Source organism: Thermobia domestica, unplaced genomic scaffold (genome assembly GCF_964235325.1).
Source record: "Thermobia domestica unplaced genomic scaffold, izTheDome1.hap1.1 HAP1_SCAFFOLD_374, whole genome shotgun sequence".
Classification (NCBI taxonomy): domain Eukaryota; kingdom Metazoa; phylum Arthropoda; class Insecta; order Zygentoma; family Lepismatidae; genus Thermobia; species Thermobia domestica.
This window is the reverse complement of record NW_027656087.1, coordinates 153,234-173,081: the sequence shown is the minus strand read 5'-3', so window position 1 is coordinate 173,081 and position 19,848 is coordinate 153,234. Positions and strand designations below refer to the sequence as shown.

Sequence of the window (19,848 nt, the reverse complement as noted above, 5' to 3'; positions counted from 1 at the left end):
TTCCGATGCCGTTTAAATCATATTCAACACCGCTAAAAATAGATAAAAAATATCCCAAACAAGAGACAATCTTCGGAAAAGCTGTGAGTGTAAAGCTCCTATTGACACTATGATCCGTATTACTTAAGTTATGGTTTTTTTTTTTTGTATTATAGTGAAAACTGAAATAAATAAGTCATTTTGATAAGGAAATCATAAAGTATTATTGAATATGCTTGATGCAATATGATTTATCTTTTTTTTTCGCAGGCAATTTTAAAACTAAATCAATCGACTTTGTTTCTTTATTACATAATTTGTTTAAGACGAATAACCAAAAAATAAACAACTTTTCTTAACAGGTAATTAAAGAAAGGAAAGAACAAATCAAGATGTCAAATACGAAACACAAAATCGATAATAACGAGTGGAAAGATATAGGTAAGTACTCAGTGATTGTGAAAGCTTAAATATCTTAGGTGAAAAATAACTTTAGTGGTGAAATTTTAGCCTAAAATAATGTGCCCTATGCCCGCTTCCTATGTGAAATATGTGACCTGAATAGAAAATGGCGGATTTCAATATGGCCGTCATGATGCCAAATGGAACCACCTGGTGCGCACTAAACCCCATTAGCCATTTCCAAAATCCCCTCATCTTTCCTCAAGCCGTTTGAAAAATAAAGGGTGGTACTGCACTTTTGCTTCACAATGTAGTTTTATATTACTCCATCTACATTACAACACAATCCATCTTCTGCAGAGTCGTTTTGACATATGATTAGCATCATATTAAAGAACTGAGTACTGCAGGAAATATATGTTAATCAAACTCGTTAGTAAGTCACTAATCATGCGTCATTACGACTCTGCATAAGGCCGAATATGTCTAGGGCAAATCCATAGTTATGGAGCAACGCCCCCCCCCCCAAAACTTTTGCTTTGCTCTTCAAGTGAAAGATCAACACAAAGTGTTTGATATGTTTCATTTTGTATTTATTAGCTTAGAAATAGCGCTCATCGATTGGTGCTACTTTTCGTAATTTCGGAGTTCAAATAGGGCAGAGGTTGAAGCAACGGGGATAGTGAAGTTGGGGATGGGGGGAAGTAACAAAACGATTGGAACCTACATAAGAAAGACTTTTAACCTAATCTCAACATTATTCACTGATATTTACACTAAACGTGGTTTGACTCACTCTAACTAACGCCATTATTATTTTTATACAATAATTTTGAATTGTAAAAACATGTGTATGAAATCATGTACTGATTACAGTGCTTCTATACCTTCTAGGAGTGAAGAAGAAGATAGCCTTTCTTGACCTTCTAATCGAAGCCTCGGAAGGTGAAGGAAAGCTCACGGACGAAGAACTACGAGAAGAAGTGGATACCTTCATGTTTGAAGTAAGTTCATGCTTTTGCTTTCAAATATCAATAAGAGGGAAGACAGTCTTGTATGTATCTTCTTCTTAGGTCAGCAATTGTTCAATTGCTTTCATGCATCTTTCCACTCTTCCTATCCTGAGCCAGGCTTTTCATGTCCATATACCATTTCTTCCCTACATCTTGTATTATTGTTTGACATAACTTTCCATTCTTCCCCATCCCGAACCAGATTTTCATTTTCATGTACTTTTTCTTCCCTATATCCTGCATTATTATTTGACACAGCTTTCCACTCTTCCCTATCCTGAGTCAGATTTTTAATTTGCATGTACCATTTATCCTCTACATCTTCTATTATTATTTCACACAGTTTTTCACTCTTCTCTATCTCAAGCGAGATGTTTCATTCCCTCTGTACTTTTTCTTCCCTACATTTTGCATTACTGTTTGATACAGCTTTCCATTTTTCCCTATACTAAGCCAAATTTTTCATTTTGATGTACTTTTTGTTCCCTACATCCTGTATTATTGTTTGACATAGTTTTCCGCACTTCCCTATCCTGAACCAGATTTCTCATTTTCATGTACTTTTCCCCATACTTTTCGCACTATTTCTTACACATATTTCAATATCAACCTTCCTGTAGATATTTTTCGTTGTGCTATTCCCTTCTTAGCTACTAGCGTGATCTCTTCATGTCTCAAAATGTGTCATGGGGGCGTGGATGTGGCTCAGTGGTAGAGCGTTCATCCCCGGTGCTTGGGGTCCCTGGTTCCATCTCAGCTCGCGCCGTGTGGACTTTGTGGTAGACAAACACCGTGCTCGTGGGTTTTCTCGGGGTTCTCCCGTTTCCTCTAACTTTCTTCTTCATTACACCATTTCATTCAGTTCTCATCATCACCGTCTCCTTTAGCCTAACCGGCATAACCGTGGGACGTAAAACTCAAAGATTTCATTTTTCATTTTCAAAATGTGTCAAATCTCTATTTTTCGTTTTACGTAAAATATTCTCTGTCCAATATTTTAAAGCATAATTTGATTGGTACCGTAGCAGATAATACAACGAAACTGTGCACAATAATTTTGAGAATTATACTGAATGTATAACTTTAAGCCTGGCCTTCTGAATTTTAATATATTTCTGGTTAGGTCTTCAATGCACTCACGTTCACAGTTGCATGCATGTAAGACTACAATTAACTACCAACATTTGTATCATCTCTCAAAGTACATTATGACAATATCAGTTTCTTAGTAACAGTCAAATGGTTTATTGAAAAAATACATTTACTTTCTTTAAAAAAAAAAAAAGAACGAAAATTTAAGAGCATTAATGGAAACAAATTATATGTTTCGATCTTCTGAAAATCATTTAACATTCATAAACCGTAAACCAGTTGTCGTTATTCCTTTTTATTAAAGTTATTTTTCTTGCTTTTCTGCCCGCAAGTGGAACAAACATCTAGTCCTTCGTTTGGCTTATAAGGGAAGTTCGGGAGAAAGCACTCGCCTGCAGAGAAACTAAGCGTGTCATTTGAAAGACCAATTCATGCTGATTATAAAAAGTTAATAAAATTCTTGTAGGGTTGAGAATCGTTCGAGAAATGCAACTTGGAAGTTTATATGTGAAAATGAGTATACGCGCATCTAAACGCGTTAAATACAACATTATTAGCAACGAACATTGATATAAGAATTGAAATCTATCGAAGGTAACAGATAAAACTGTTTGGCAATAACCAAAGAGTTTGTTAGTTAAAATTAGTCATTATCTGTTCACAATAATGATAGGTTAGAGATGAAAATTGATCACTGTTGTTCTTCTCTTCTATAAAGAAATGACTCACGCAAAAGACTACCTTGCGCCATGAACATTTCATATGTGCATTTGCTTTGCATCCGTCAAGGAAACAGTTCGCATAGCCAAAGCGAGAAGCAAATTCGACAGGTGATTCAAAAGGTATAGAATATAAGTAATTTGTTCGGTAACCTGCCTTGTGGACCACTAACTGAAACAATCTAATGTATTGTGGTGATTGGAACTAATTCATTAGCATAGACATGAACTTCATTTGATTGTTTCGTTGGTACATCATAATGTCCGGATGAAGAAGCTTCATACTATGTACAAACGTTGTGCCATAATCTTTGATTGGTCGGAATCCAAACACATCAAATGGTTGTACAAATCGTGTGCAGTTCTTTGGTATATTCTCAACCATTACGACTTTGCCATCCGTCATCCAACTTGCAATGGACTATATGTCTATGAATGGACTCCAGTGATCAAGCTGTGGCAAGTTCAAACCATCAAAGCTTCATAATAATGGTAGGTCGCTAGAAGTTACAATCGTGCATTTAACGTTGAATTTCTCGAAAAGTTCTCAACCGTACAGGAATTTTATTAGCTTGATGTAATCAGCATGAATTGGTCTTTCAAATGACATGATTAGTTTCTCTGCAGGCAAGTGCTTCATCTCGAGTTTCGTTTGTTGGTACATTCATGAACTAATACAAAATCTTTCTTCCTTATTCTTACACTTTGGGGGGTGGAGAGTGATAAATTAACGAGTTGGTAACAAATATCTAGAGGGCTGTGCTCATAATCTTCTTCGTGTAGAGAAAATAAAATCTTTATTTTTGCTGAACCTCAAACTCTTGTCTGAAATAAAATTTCTGTATCATTCTTCTGCTCTGTTATAATAAAATCAAATGTATTCAGTAATCCTATCGTACTGATATAGTAACACCTCATTTTGTAGATACCTTATCGTAAGTATGTTTTTAAAAGCCATTTAAAATTAAATAATATAATACATATAAACATACAAGATATAATTCTTTTATAACTGCAATGTTATGTAACAAAGCCTTACATATAAATATATTTAAGTGAATGATATGCACATACTATATTTGAATATTAATAAACAAATAAACCATGGATTTAAATATTTGCAAGCATATAGGGTCTAGGTCTATTTTCATATTGCTAATCAAACGAACAGGATAATCACTCTGCACTACACCCCTTCCCCTTCTTCGGATAGTGTACTCAACGAGGAACATCATCACTTCTATATGTGACGGGCTTAAAGCCATAAATGCTTTTAATATCCAAAAAAATATATAGTTAAATAACTTTTTCTCACAATTTTGTAATTAGAACTTGATTCCCTTGTGCCCTAAACTCCCCATATATACATATGTTTAAAAATTGTTACAGAAGCATTTTGAACTAATGAACTGCTTTCAATTAAATATTAATATGTGTTTCCAGGGTCATGACACTACATCAGTCGCCATTTCCTGGGCATTGTTTGCATTGGCGACTTACCCTCATATACAGGTAGGTTTTTTTGTTCTTTACTTTGCTAAAACTAGAATCATATTAGAAACAAATTTAAAATTTAGTTTCCACTTTAAGTATTCATAGAATGTCTCAGCTTCACCATATATCATATGGATAAGACGCCTAACAACGGAAGTTAGAAGAGTTCTGTTTTCGTGCAAAACAATGGGCGAGTCTTGTAATTGAGATTGACAGTATATACTCCAAAATCTTATCACTATTTAGTAAATAACTTTATTTTTCGCGTCAGGATTTCAGAAGTACAATCAAATTGAGCGATAGTTTTTGGTAAGGTACGTTTTAATAATTAAGTATTACAATAGGTTAGTAAATGCCAGAGGAGAGTTCAGCTGGAAATCTAGTTCGACAGAAATGTCTGTCGCTAACATTATTGAATATGTATCCAGAAGAGATAGTGGGGAAAAAAGGGTCTAACCAATACAATATTACGTTAGCAAATTTTAGGAAGTAATGCCTGTCCATCAGGAGTTCAATTATCCTATGATGCACCTTTACCATAGGGAAATACGGAATGAGAATAATGCTAGAATGACATTTTTACCTAAGTTTAGGAACAAAGTGATACTAAAATACAAGGCAGTTCATACATAGCCCTATATTGTAACTCCACATATGACTTTAGCGAGGATCTTGTTCTTGGTTGCCTTTGCTTCATATACCATATATATATATATATATATATATATATATATATATATATATATATATATATATAGGGTGGCCTAAAAGTAGGTATACAGACCAGTATCGATCAAGTATGACATTTTATTAATATTGTAATATGACTGAAGCGAATTGGGAAAGGGCAAATAATATTTTGTTAATTTTGATATTAATATTTTGTAAATTTTCATATTTTAAATGGAAATAAAAACTCAATTCCCAATCTGGTGCTGTTAGGTCGTTCACATGTGTAGAGAAATTAAGGAAGTCTCGTAACAACTCAAACTATGTCTAGATAAAACACTCTTTTAATAGGAAATACTGTATAACTTACGTTATGCAGCAATGTGTCAAGTCAATAACAAACACTTCCTACTTCGAGTCATGAGGTAATTCTTGAAAATGTATTTGTAAGCGGAAGAAATGACGCTACCAAAAACTAGGAAGAAAAGGTAGGTGGACAAAGGAGTACTGAACTCGAGAGTTTTGAAGTAACCATCACAGAAGAAGGAGCAACCTCTCAAATCTTCATCGATCAAAATCTTGATGAGTACATGATGGTTACACATTGATAACAGACTTCCATTATTCGACTTAATTACCAATTTCATTTCATATCAAAATCTAACTTCTAATTTAATATGACAGTTATTATTGATTTTGACATAAGGCCACAGCACCAGTTTTGGGTAATTATCTGATCTGATATCTCTAGTTTTATTTATTTAATTAAAACTACCCATCTTAACAAATTAATCGTTCTACCTAAAAATTAAATGGTTAAGTTTTGTTATGAGTGTGCATCCTAAATTGCCCCCATGCTAACATGGCTATTATTACATGAGCTATGTGTGAATATAAATTGTGTATGTCGACGTCCGGATTTCGATCCAATAAGTTGGCATACGTTAATATAATGAATTTATTTGCTTTGGTTTGTTCCGAGCTTAAGATGTAAGTGAAAATAAATTAAGAACAGACAAGGAAGAAACTAAGTCAATACTTGTATAGATAACAATAAAAAAAAATGATATAAAATGTCATGACCGATCACCAGAGGACTGTATACCTACTTTTGGGCGAGGGAAATACTGTTCTTGATACGAAATAGCATTACTTTACTATTAATATGTTTCCAGCTTATGCAATAGAAGTAATTCTCAACTTCCACACAAAACGCACGCCATTTTTTTAAAATCATAAGTTACTCTGAAACATTTTCTTAAAGTTGGGGCGAGTCACCCAACATCCTCGTAAAGTAAAATAAAATGAAATGAAATCTTTCAGTTTAACCAACCAAGATTATGTCCTTCATGCTAAGGGAGACAATGATTAAAGCAAGTGAATGATGCTGGATGAGCTGGTGTAATATGAAAGTGGAAGGATCTTCGGTCTAGAGTACAAACAAAAAGCTCTGATGGGAATCTTCAATAAAAACACATGAAACAGAATGTTTCATGAAAATCTCCAAGTAAGTTATCGTGAAACTTTCTTTTTATATGCGCTGAATACGTCCTTTCACTTTTGATTAATTTTACTTTGTAAAAAGTTGATAATTCTTAAGTCGTAAAGAAAATGCCTGATAAATATCACGAAAATGAATTACATAGTATAATGAGTTACGTGAATTATATACTTATCTTTCAAGAAGGGTTAAATTTATTGTCTTTTTTTTTTTTTTTTTTTTTTTGACTGAGTTCAATCTGAAGCAAAGAGTATGATGGATAAACCTTGACAAGTATGGCATATTGCCTGGAAATGGAATAATTTGTAGGAATGTTTCTTTAGATATTTTGGAAACTTCCATGCGGAAATTTCCATGTGGATTGAATGTACCCCTTTTAAGCCTTTTATCAATGACTGATTTTCCAGCTCCAAGGAATAGGGATGATTGAAAAACCTTAAGGTAGATCACCACCCGGAAGTAAGTACATATTTTAGCTCATTCCCTTAACTACTGCCCAATGTAAGTTACATATTATAAATATTGTACTATAAGATAAAGTTATGTTTCAGCTACAACACAAGATAGTGATTCACTTGGTTGTGTCTTCTGATATCGAAAAAGGTAATAAATAAAAGAAAATATTTGATTCGTTTTACAATGAGCACACAACATGGCAATTGCTTAGATCTTACTTGAAGTGCTCAATTTTATGAAATGTTTATTTGAATGTGTAAAATACTTTAAAGTAACGAGCTTATTACGAAATAGATATATTGTTTGACCGTTTTTCGTGTTATGTTTCACATTTTATTTAAAAATTAAATTACATTTAAGGAAATAGATTTTGAGAAGAAATTTGCGCAAACCGTCATGATGCGTTGTTGTCAAATTTGTACGTTTACTGTGGTAGTCACAATAAGAAGATTCCTGGATTCTAGCATTGCAGTTCAAGAAGCGGTACTTTGCTGTGAATTGGAGTATGGGTCGAAAACTAATTTCTCCAGTAAATATCCAAGTAGAATTCCATGATTACTTCCTTTATCATCTGGCACCAGTACACACGCGACACTATCTGGCAAAGCCGTACTATTCAAGCAGTGTTTAGAATAGCACCGAGGGTACCTAGTGATCCACCTCAAAGAAAACACACTACATTCCACCAAAATAAAAAAAAAAAAAATGTTTAACATAGTTATACCTGAATTATGTCCAAGGAATAGGGAAAACTTTCCACTAGATTGATTTCTTCCACTTATTTTTTATTTTTTTTTTTACTAATTTAAGACCTAAACAGTAGACTTATTTTCTGTGACTTAAAGAAAACACTCGTTAATTTAAGAAAAAAAAATGCGTAGGATATGTTTTACGACAATGATAGTGAAACAAAAGTATACAAAAGCCTTTTCTAGATCAATAAACACAACATATGCATCTTTCCGTTTTTCTATAAACCTTTCACCGATAATCCTTAATAATCCAATTGCATCTCTTGCGCCCTTACCTTTGCTGAACCCAAACTGTTTCTCCTCAACTTTTTCGTTTGTTCTTCTATATAACCTTCTGTTCAGTATTCGGAGCAGAATTTTAGCTACATCTGATATGAGACTAATAGTTCTATAATCCTCACATCTCTTTGGGATCGATTTCTTAGCCATCGGTATCATGATCGTCTTCAGAAAGTCTTTTTTTGCACTCTCCTTTTCATATATTTCATTGCTGGGTCGGAACAATTCTTTCTTGCCCTTGTCTCCCATATTTTTAATGAATTCGATTGGTATATTATCTATCCTGGTTCCCTTTCCATTCCTATTTTGGACAGTCTTTTCAAACTCATCCCGAAGAATCTTAAATCCTTTATCATCCTCGCCTACCTCATTTTCTACTTCAGTATTAAGGCTACACGGTCTGTCCCTACTCCCATATAAGTCTTCAACATACTCTTTCCATCTTTCTGTGACCTCACTTCACTCGTTGACTACATTCCCATTCTTATTTTCTATTGCCATCGTAATTTCCCCTTGTTTTCTCTGCAATTTCATAGTTTTTACCTCCTTGTACATTTCCTCATATTTCCCAACTCTTCTCAATTTCTCTATGTACACGCATTTTCTTTTGTAAATGTCTTTCCTTGCTATGTCTGTTTCCCTTTATAACTCATTGTTTAACTTTCTGTACATCCTTCTGCCATCTTCTCTATCAAACTGTTTCCACGTCTTCCTTTCTTTCATTTTCTGCAACATCTGTTCCCTAATCCATGGTCTCTTAGCCGTTTTGGGTTCATTGTAACCTACTACTTCTTCTGCAGCCTGCTGTATGCAAAGTTTAATATATCCCCACCGCTCGTTACTACCTGCGCCTATCTTTTCCTAGTTTGAATATTTTTCTTCGGATTTTTCAACGAAAACATTTCTTACTTATTCGTTTTTTCAGCTTTTCAGTATTCAACACTTTGTTGCCTCTTTTTCTTCTGTCTACATTTGTCAGTTGAATATCTACTTCGGCCAGCACAAGACTATGATAAGAGAAAATGTCTGCCCTGAGAAGGGTCTTCGCCAATTTTGAAACAGATTGTACCAGCCAATGGTTTCAGCTACAGCAGCAATCCCCAGTACTAGGTAAAAGTCATTACTTTATAGAAAATTATAATATTACACTATTAGAATTTATATTATTATTAATAAAAAAAGTCAAACTAGTGTCTGATGAGTGTGATGTCAGTCAGAAAAGGCTGAAAACACTTCCCTTATTATCACTACAGCTGGACATTTAAAGGGCTCACTATTGCCTCATTAATCCTAAATCCGGCTCTGTTCTGGAAACCTTACACGTCTAAATAACTGACCAGAGAAAACGCCCTTTGACTTTATTAATCTCATGAAAACGGGTAGATTAGCGTGGCTAGCGCTTCAGCATATTTTCTGGTGACTTAGGATCAGGAAATATGTTAAGGTGATTTGCGGTAGAATAGTAGAGCATAAAAATGGCATAGAACTTATATGAGTTTAAAATGAGCAGGTTTTAAATTCAATTTCCACTTACTCGTGTTTCTTTTACCTTTCCAGAAGAAAGTTGTGGAAGAGCTAGACAGCATATTTGGTGACTCTGATCGTCCAGCAACAATGCAAGACTTGCAAAATATGAAATACTTGGAAAGATGCATTAAAGAAACCCTTCGAATCTATCCAAGTGTTCCTCTGATCTCTCGGAAGTTAAATGATGATTTACAGTTAGGTATGTGTATCTTAGATCTTACGAAGCAACTTTAGCTGTTTGGCTTTGTACTCAGAATAAAATCATTGTATTTTTATGGGTATCAACAGAAGTGGGGAATAGGCTGAGATAATAGGTAATGTCACGACATAACAGCAATTTACAAACAGTGATACGAATACTATGATGCACAATACAGAGACAAGTCTAGTGACTAGGCAGAATGCCTTCGTTGCAGAGAATATTGGGTTCGTTTGGTTTATATTTCACCTTAAACTGTAGATTTTTATCTCATGAAGCCAACAAAAAGCAATACAGCGACGACATGAAAACAGAGATGTATTGTTTTGTGTTGTTGATATTGGTTTTTGTTGTTTTTATGCAGAAACTTTGTAACTAACCGTAAGAACAAAATTATTTCTTTGTAGATTTTATTAGATTTTTTATATAATTATGAGTATTGTAATTCCAACAGTATACCTAGGCGGAAATGAACATGCAGACCTTTGTCGTTTGTAACTGAGAGATTGTAAGTTCATATCAATTTTAACAACTTGGAAAATTATAGAATTCCATCTCTAGAATCAAAAAGTCCCATTTTATTTTGGAATTTTCCAATTTACATTAATTACAAGATAATAATAATAATAATAATAATAATAATAATAATAATAATAATAATAATAATAATAATAATAATAATAATAATAAATTTCTTTTAAGTGATCTGAACTGCTCATAGTTAAAAATACAGCACTTTGTTAAAACTATTATACAATAATCTTAAATAGATCAGAAAATTTATAATAAAGAGTAAATATTAGAGCAGATTAAGGCCCTTGTCACAAGATTAATATATTCATATTATAAGGTTCAAACAGATTTACAAAACAAGAATAGAGGTAGTTTTCGAGTATTTTAAATTGTATGCCCGTAGCCAAACTGACTCTATATAAAAATTGTTGCGGAAGTCCCTTAGGATTCTGAAACATGTATTTTTGAATAGCGCACATATTAGTTCCTAAATGAAGTCTTCACCAAACTACGGTAGGCCCCCATAGTTTAGGAGCTGTGGACCTTTAAAATTATTTTTTTTTTTCATGTTTTCGGCAGCCTGTAACTCCGAACGGAAGTATTTGTGTACCCAGGTTGGTCTATACTTTTTATCTTATCTTGGTGTCAGGAAGTACTTCCCAAACATTGTCGGCATGATTTTGAAACACCCGATATATATATATATATATATATATATATATATATATATATATATATATATATATATATATATATAGGCTATGGGATTTAACAACAATAATAAAGTAAGCCACTTTATTCGTACAGAGATAAATTATTATTGTTGTAAAACATGTGGAGTACAAAAGTAGGAACACGGATTAAGAATGTGGAAGGTTAGTATGTAAGGATTGAAGACAGATAGTTGTAAACAGTAACGAAGGTATATTTACTTAAAAAACGGAGGAAATGATGATAAGATGAAATGCTTGGATGCCCATGTAAAGGGCGGTATTAGTATTCACAATTGGACCTATCTTCTTTGTGGGGCTACTCAACATTGATGTTCAACATGGCTGAAGTCCTTGTTAGAAGGAATGTCACTGCTACCGATGGTTATGTGTGCGGATTGAGTTCTGATTAATGATAGGTAGCGGAGAGATGATCGTCAGGGTGCTCGGGATGCATCCGGCTATAGATGCCGCAGTGAAGGATCATACTTAGGCGTAGCGGAAAAGCTATCGTCAATATGTATAGAGTGCCCATAAGCGTATTATATTGAGCTCTCCATTTCTTATCTATGTATCGGAAGCGAAGAACTTCTAGATTGCGACTAAAGTGCAGGAATGGTGATCCTGTGTATAGGAGACGTGTGGGACTAGCTGATACGAAAAGCGAGATGCAAACCATGACGTTCTCGCTTACGTAGTTGCTCGTAAAAATCACTCGCACTGATCCAGACAGTGTGACCATGTGTGAGACATGGGCGAAGAAACAAATTCTATGTATTTAGGACGATATCGGTGTGTAAGCCCCGCGTAATACCGACAAGACGTTTCAATACATTTAAACGGTGTCTGGACTTCTCCTTGATGGAAAGAAGGTGAAGTTACCAAGACAATTTGGCATCAAAGATGTACCCCAAATAGGGTATTTGTTGTACGTTAATCGTAAGTAATGATAAATTCCGGCGTGTTCTACTGTTTCTCTAGCGCGGAAGTAATACTAGGGCCTGTTTTTTTTTTTTTTTGTACAATTTAACTTTAACTTCTATTGATTGTACCAAAAACATGCATGACTTTTAGCACAAATATGTTGATTTATGCATAGTTTTGCAACAAACCAGCAATGCAATATCATTTGCAAACATGAAGGTATAAATAGGCTCAAGTATCACAGGCAGGTCACCAACATACAAGATATATAATAAAAGTGACAAATCTGAACCTTGCGGGACACCGGTTCAAGAAAAAATTGAGAAAGATATATAGCCTATTATTGAAAAAGATAAACTTATATACTAATCACGTTCTAATTAGTTGTGAACCTATTCTTTCCAGTGCCCCGGTAATACTGATGTGGGGAAGAATATAAATATTTTTAAAGAATATTACTAATGCTGCATTTATTTATTTATTTTATCTTATTTGATTTTCACAATAAAGTGCTACGCTTGGAGACCTGAAGTTCGGACACTGTGGAGATGACTTCAGTTTCCCAAGATCTATTCTGGAGAAAGCCTCACATAAATCGTAGTTCGAGATCATTTGATGTGAAATCAATCAGCAATTTCGGATACAAAAGTAATTTATACCTTCATTTATTCAAATTTTGACGAACCCAAACATAAACCAATTGCATTATGCAAACCATGCACTCGAAGCATAATTATGACCAAATTTACTTCGTAATAAATTTGAATCATACTCATCTTACCACAATTTATTGACATTTTGCTTCTTCATTAAGAATGAAATGTTTGGAAAGAGTAATATTTTCTCAAATCAAATATCCCTTTTAAAAAATTAAATTAAATAACAAGTACTTTTTCTTTCTTCCTTTGAGCTCTTGCATCTCTAGCAAGGAACACAAGGTTATTAAATAACAAATTATTTAATATTAATACTATATATCGAAAACCTCCTGATATTAAACATCAGAGCATCCATAATATCAAAATATTTCAACGCGAAAAGTATTGAAATATTGGAATATTGATCAATAATGTTCCAAATATCGATATTTTGACAATTAGAAATATCAATTAATCGATATATCGAAACACATCACACATCCGTTTTTTTTATGAAGTCTCGAACCAATTCTTCTCACCAATCGCTCTATCTGTATCTGCTTCTGTCCTTGGATCATACTGATTGTACAGAAGACTGCTCTCACCAAAAAGAAGTTAGAGTCGACATAAGACGCCCCATTGGAAACAATTGATCTATCTACAGATATTTTGATCAATTTAATATATACATAATATTTCTCTGTATTTGCTTCTTTCCAGAGGACTACTTATTACCGGCAGGATCCATAGTTGTTCTGCACATATATAATATTCATAGGAATCCTGAGATATTTCCTAGTCCAGAAGAATTTAATCCAGATCATTTTCTACCAGAACGAGTACAACACCGACATCCATATGCGTTTATTCCGTTCAGTGCAGGGCCTAGAAACTGCATAGGTAAGGCTTAATGAACAAATTCTTCGTAGATTATTCTTTTAATAATGTTATAGAGCTAAGGCAAATAAGGTACTTCTGGTATTGAGTTGAGTTCAGTTGATTTTGAGTTTAATGTTCCTTTTAGCAGCGAGGCTATATTAGACGGGACCTACTGATTAACGATGAGTCCGAACCACATGAGCTTCCGCCGGCCCGATGACAGAACTTTCTTTGCCTTTCCGCGATGAGCTTTAGTAAGTCAACAATTTTCTGCAGGAATTCCAAAATAAAAAATCTGCGGGGTACTATCATATTTATGTTACAGCGTTACATGACAATTATTCTGCACAGGCGATTACATCGCAGATCGCGGCATGTCCTGCTGTGGGGCCCGCCGGGAACCGAACCCGGATCTTCCATGCCAAAGGCGCGTACGCTAACCACTTAGCCACGAAGGAGCTCCATGAATCTGATATTATTAGTCAATATAGCACACGCTCGCTCTCCCTTACGCCACTGTACAAGTTGCTATCTAATACAAGTTGGTGCAGACTTCAGTGTAAAATTATTTGTATTGAAGAAAATTATGAAATCATAAAATATCATAGTTCGCTAAATACAACTTAAAGGGGAACGTTAGCTTTTGGGAATAACACTCAGTTATGATGTTATCTCACGGCATGTGATTTCGTGGTAGACATTACGTTTGGAGATTTCTCGGTGATTTCCCGTTTCCCCATTTCACCAATTGTTTCATAAATATTCACTTTGGTTAACTATGTTTATTCTATTAGGTTCAACTGAAATATTTAAATAAATTTTCCTTTTCTTTTTCTTTTTCCTTATTATTATTATTATTATTATTATTATTATTATTATTATTATTATTATTATTATTATTAAACAGGAATCTACTAGATTTCTGAAACTTTTACTTATAATGAGATACAACTTAAGGTCATAAATATTAACATAGAAATTTAGAAAACCAAACAAAAATACTGATGAGAAAATATATATTCGCCACAATGACTTTTATAATACAGAACACATTAAGAAAGCAAGTTCCGAAAGTGCCTCAGGAAAATGGCATGAGTGATCACAGCAAGACACGCTCGCGCAAAAATAGAGGAGGAACACGAAGCCATAACCAGCCTAAATATACAGGGTGTTTCAAAGCAACACGGACAATGTTTGGGAGGTGATTCCTGACAATAAGATAAGACAAAAAGTATAGACCAACTTGGGTGCACAAATGCTTCCTTTCGGAGTTATAGGCTGCCGAAATAATGAAAAATTGAATTTTAAATATCCATAGCTCCAAAACTATGGGACCTGCCGTAGTCGAGTGAAGACTTCACTTAGGAACTACTATGTGCCCTATCCAAATATCCATGTTTCAGAATCCTGCGGTACTTCCGCAACAATTTCTTCAGAGGTAGTTGGTGAGTACTTCAAACTACATGCCTTTAGCCAAACAAGGCTTTGCGCGTACTGTCTCCCACCAAGTGCGAGATACGCTTGGAAATCAGGTTTTCCACTAAGTTGTTTTGGCGACTAAGATCCACGGGTAGTTGTGTCAAGTGCATGGACCAGATGTCATGAAGGTATGGTCAGAAGATCGTGCAGAGAATTCACGTTAGGCTACATAGACGTGAACGATGAACATTGTAGTCGACGATCGTCGATGGTTATGTCCGAGTTTCCGGACAGTGTGTAGCAAGCAGTTCTGCACAACCGGTGGTTCATAATGTCCCAACTCTTATATATCAGTTTCCAAGGTCTCCCGTTTCTTGCTGCATGAGATCGTCAACCAGCGATTGCAGTTTCGCAAGTTGTGTGTATGATTTGATTCAAAAACAACTGACAGCGGATGCTAGAAGAGCTCCTAGCGTTCTTTTTGATTTTTCTGCTGCCTTGTCACCGGAAAAGATCAGGTTTTCGATCGCATATTCACCAAGAATGAAACATAGATGTCTTACTTTTCCTCACCCTACAGCCTGATTTTGCGCCTAACTAATTCCACCTGAAGCACTTTCTATCTGAACAATGTTTCGGCAGCGCAAGTGAGTTGCAGATAGTGATTTTTGATTTCAGAACTTGGGGCGGAATTCTTCGATATATACACAAGCTGGTGCCGCATTACTAGAAATGCTTCAACGAGGATGGTACATTATGTATGTGTTGAGAAGTAGGTTATGTGTCACTCCAAAATAATTAGATCCTTTTCTTCTGATATTCATCTTTCATTTTACAGCCTATCGAAAGTTACTTTCTGGATATTTTATCATATTTCAGTAAGTTTTAAATTTTTACAGGCGAAGACAGGCTACGACCAAACTCGAAAAATACTAACCAATGAAACTTATAGTCGATAACTTTTTGATATATGCTATATACATAGCTAAATGTGACATTCACACGCATGACTGGAAATTTACTTTGAATTTATAAGGAATTACTTTGAATATTTCCTCTAAACTTCTGAACATAAATAACGTGAAATTTGGTAAATTGGAACTTCCTCATAAACGAAATGTCAACATCTTATTGACTTGTAAGCGTCATGATTTTAGAAGCGCCAGCACAGAGAGTGTAGTTTAATTATTATTAGTTTCCTATGAACTGTCGGATATACGAGGTGTAACACACACACACACACACAAAACGAGACTAAATGTGTAGTTTGAAAAAAGAGTGGAGATAAACTGTTTTGCTGACATCCCACAAACTCCTTTATCCGTGCGGCCAATTTCGATTTAACCGATCACGCCAGTTGGAAGTACTGCATCATTGAGTGAACACGTGCTACTGCATTCTGCCGGGAAAATGTCTAATGTAAAAACCGAACAGCGAATCAACTTGTGAAACTTAAGAAATCAGCCACGGATACATTTCAAATGTTAACCGAGGCTTCTGGAGATAAAATTTTGTCTTGTGTACGTATGTTTGAATGGCATAAGCAGTTTTCAGGGGGAAGGGACAGTGCACGCATGTCAAACTCAAAAATCAAGGCAATATTAATTGTTTTCTTCGACATTTATGGAATTGTAATGATTGAGTGGGTTCCCAGTGGTCAGACTAATCAACACTGCTACATTGAAGTACTAAAAACACTTCGTGAAAAAATTAGAAAAAAGGCCACAGTTGTGGCGTGATGGATGCCTGTTGCACCAAGACAATGCAGCCGCTCACACGCCACTATCTGTCAAGCAGTTTGTGACCAGCAAAAACATTACTGTAAGGGACATCCTCCTTATTCACCTGATTTGGCTTCAGGCGACGTTTTTTTATTTCCCAAAGTTAAAACTTGCTTAAAAGGAACCCATTTACCTCAGTTAAAGAGGTTCAGGCAAAAACGGAGAATCTCCTGAAGGGCCTTCCAAAAACCTCGTTCCAGAACAGTTACCAGCAATGGCAGCACCGAATGTAGAAGTGTGTGAATGCTGAAGGGGACTACTTCGAAAGTGATAATGTTACGGAGAACTGATTCTGTAAGTACAATGATTTATTAGACCAGTCTCTTTTTTGTATGTGTGTGTGTGTGTCACTATGAAACTTGATATATTACGGGTTTTTCATAAACGGAATAACAACGTCTCATCACTTGTACTAGATATTTTAGTTTGAACCTTACGGATTATAGAGATACTCGAAGGAGCGTTGATGCCCATAGCTTCCCAAGGACTTGGATCAAACCCCCAAATTTATGATACTACACCCGAAATTTGCGATTCTGGTTCTCAAACTTTCCAGTTTGATTTACCATTTTGAATGGAAATTTGTATCTCAAATAATCTCATGGACACGACTTGGAAGTAGCAATTACGTTTCTGACTCAGAAGTGATAACTTTGTATAATTTCGGAAGTTTTAAATTAATTACATGCGTTAAGAGGCAAAAGAAGGATAGGACAAAGGAGACTTAAAGTAACATGTCCCATTTAGGACGTAGGGTTTCTCACTTCCATGGCTTCAGAACACGGTGATATGATCAGAGCCTCGCTTCAGTCCTTTTTACTCTCACTTCCATGACTTCAGAACACGGTGATATGATCAGAGCCTCGCTTCAGTCCCTTTTACTCTCACTTCCATGACTTCAGAACACGGTGATATGATCAGAGCCTCGCTTCAGTCCCTTTTACTCTTACTTCCATGACTTCAGAACACGGTGATATGATCAGAGCCTCGCTTCAGTCCCTTTTACTCTCACTTCCATGACTTCAGAACACGGTGATATGATCAGAGTCTCGCTTCAGTCCCTTTTACTCTCACTTCCATGACTTCAGAACACGGTGATATGATCAGAGCCTCGCTTCAGTCCCTTTTACTCTCACTTCCATGACTTCAGAACACGGTGATATGATCAGAGCCTCGCTTCAGTCCCATTTGCTCTCCATATATATCGATTCCCTACTTAAAGGGAGGCTAGGTTAATCTTTAACGGATTTGAACGAGGATAGTACAAGAAAATAAATGCAGCGGGAAACGAACCTAATTCCACTCAATTGGGGCAGAGACGTTTTGTAGACTAAAAACACTTCTACTTTGGCATATATATCTTCAATCTTATGATAAAGCTTTTTGCTTGTAATTAGGTATGATGAAACACACCATTTCTACCTTTTGAAAATTACATTTTTCAAATAATTTCACCATTCTCAACATATTCTTCCCCGTTGTTGAACGGTGTGCGGTTACCTTGGAAGTCTCTTCTTCACAGCGCAAGTTGTTTTCGAATGGTCCTAACTTACAACAAAAATGAATTGTGAACACTGAGAACCCGAAATGCATACTGAAAAAGAATAACTAACTCATTGTTTTAAAAAGACATTTCCAAGATGAATGCTCGATGTTCTGCTGACCAACGCTCCATGGCGACTGAAATAATTTAAGACTGATGAGGCATAATATCACGACTAACCTCAACAATCACGTCCGAACAGAAAGAGAGAAACCAAGCTTTGAGTTACACTAGTCGTGAATATAGTTCCAGATATGGGAGAAACATCTGGAAACACGTAGAAATTCCATTTTCAAAGACCAGTTGTTTCATGTTCCATAGTTAATTGTTTTAAGCGAAGCCTTTGAGTTACAGTTCAATTCCCAAATAAAAGAACTTGTGTGAAATTATTGATCTAGTCACATCTTCAATTTGCAAACCGTTCGGTTTCCCTGTTGGATCCTGCACTCATATGAGTTTCTTAACTATGGTATGTAATACCCAATCCACTTGAACTTTATTTTATTTCTGTCCTATTTTTTGGACCTACGCTCGACCTAAGAAGACATTGAGAAGTGTTTTGTAGTCCACGGACCACAACTTGGGAAACGCTGACCTAAAAAAGTCACTGTGTATAAATTATACTAGTTGTGTATTGTGTATGAACAAAATATCAAATTTCCCTATATTTCTGTTTTTCATTATTTAGGTCAAAAGTTCGCCCTTCTGGAGGAGAAAACTGTTTTATCAACAGTATTGAGGCACTTCACTTTAGAAGCTGTGGATAAAAAAGAAGATGTTAAAATCCTAGCAGATTTGGTTCTTCGTCCGGCCAATGGCCTTCGAATAAGAATCACACCTCGTTCCAAGGAAGCCAGATAACAGCAATCCTGATTATGATGGATAACACTGTATTTAGAATAATAATATTGTAAATAAATATTTTTAATAAATAGTACATTGTAAATAGGACACATGTTAAAGTTTAATATACCGGGTGTTCTACTCCAAGCCAAATTTATTTTTCTAACCCTTCATCAGTCGGTTGCGAACAGAGTGCTCAAGTTTGGTTTTATACGTTCTGTATTTACGTAAATTTCCCTATTGATATATACTGCCGCTTAGCTACTTATTGGAATATTGCGCGTGGTCCGAAAAATGATGAGTGACCCGACACGTGCTTAGCGTCAGTCATAACCGTGATAAGGTAAAGGTCGTTCTGTCTCTGAGCGTTCCGCTAAGAACTGACTGCTCGCGTTTACATTTTTTCGACCATTTGTCACTATGATGACCTGATTCGAGCTGAAATGAATGGTGAGGATTTCCAGATAAGACAATGATTAACGGAAGATGATAATTACAATGATATAAATAATGGAA

At 35.3% G+C, this 19,848-nt stretch overlaps 1 protein-coding gene across 1 annotated transcript; it reads left to right on the top strand.

Moving 5' to 3' along the window:
* Positions 1-350: 350 nt before the first annotated feature.
* On the top strand, positions 351-19,350 carry LOC145676812 (cytochrome P450 4C1-like). Its single transcript, XM_081747590.1, has 6 exons — positions 351-420; positions 1,276-1,385; positions 4,649-4,717; positions 9,914-10,082; positions 13,588-13,767; positions 19,178-19,350. The coding sequence occupies exons 1-6, from the start codon at positions 372-374 to the stop codon at positions 19,348-19,350; spliced, it is 750 nt and encodes a 249-aa protein (XP_081603716.1). The 5' UTR covers positions 351-371.
* Positions 19,351-19,848: the final 498 nt, after the last annotated feature.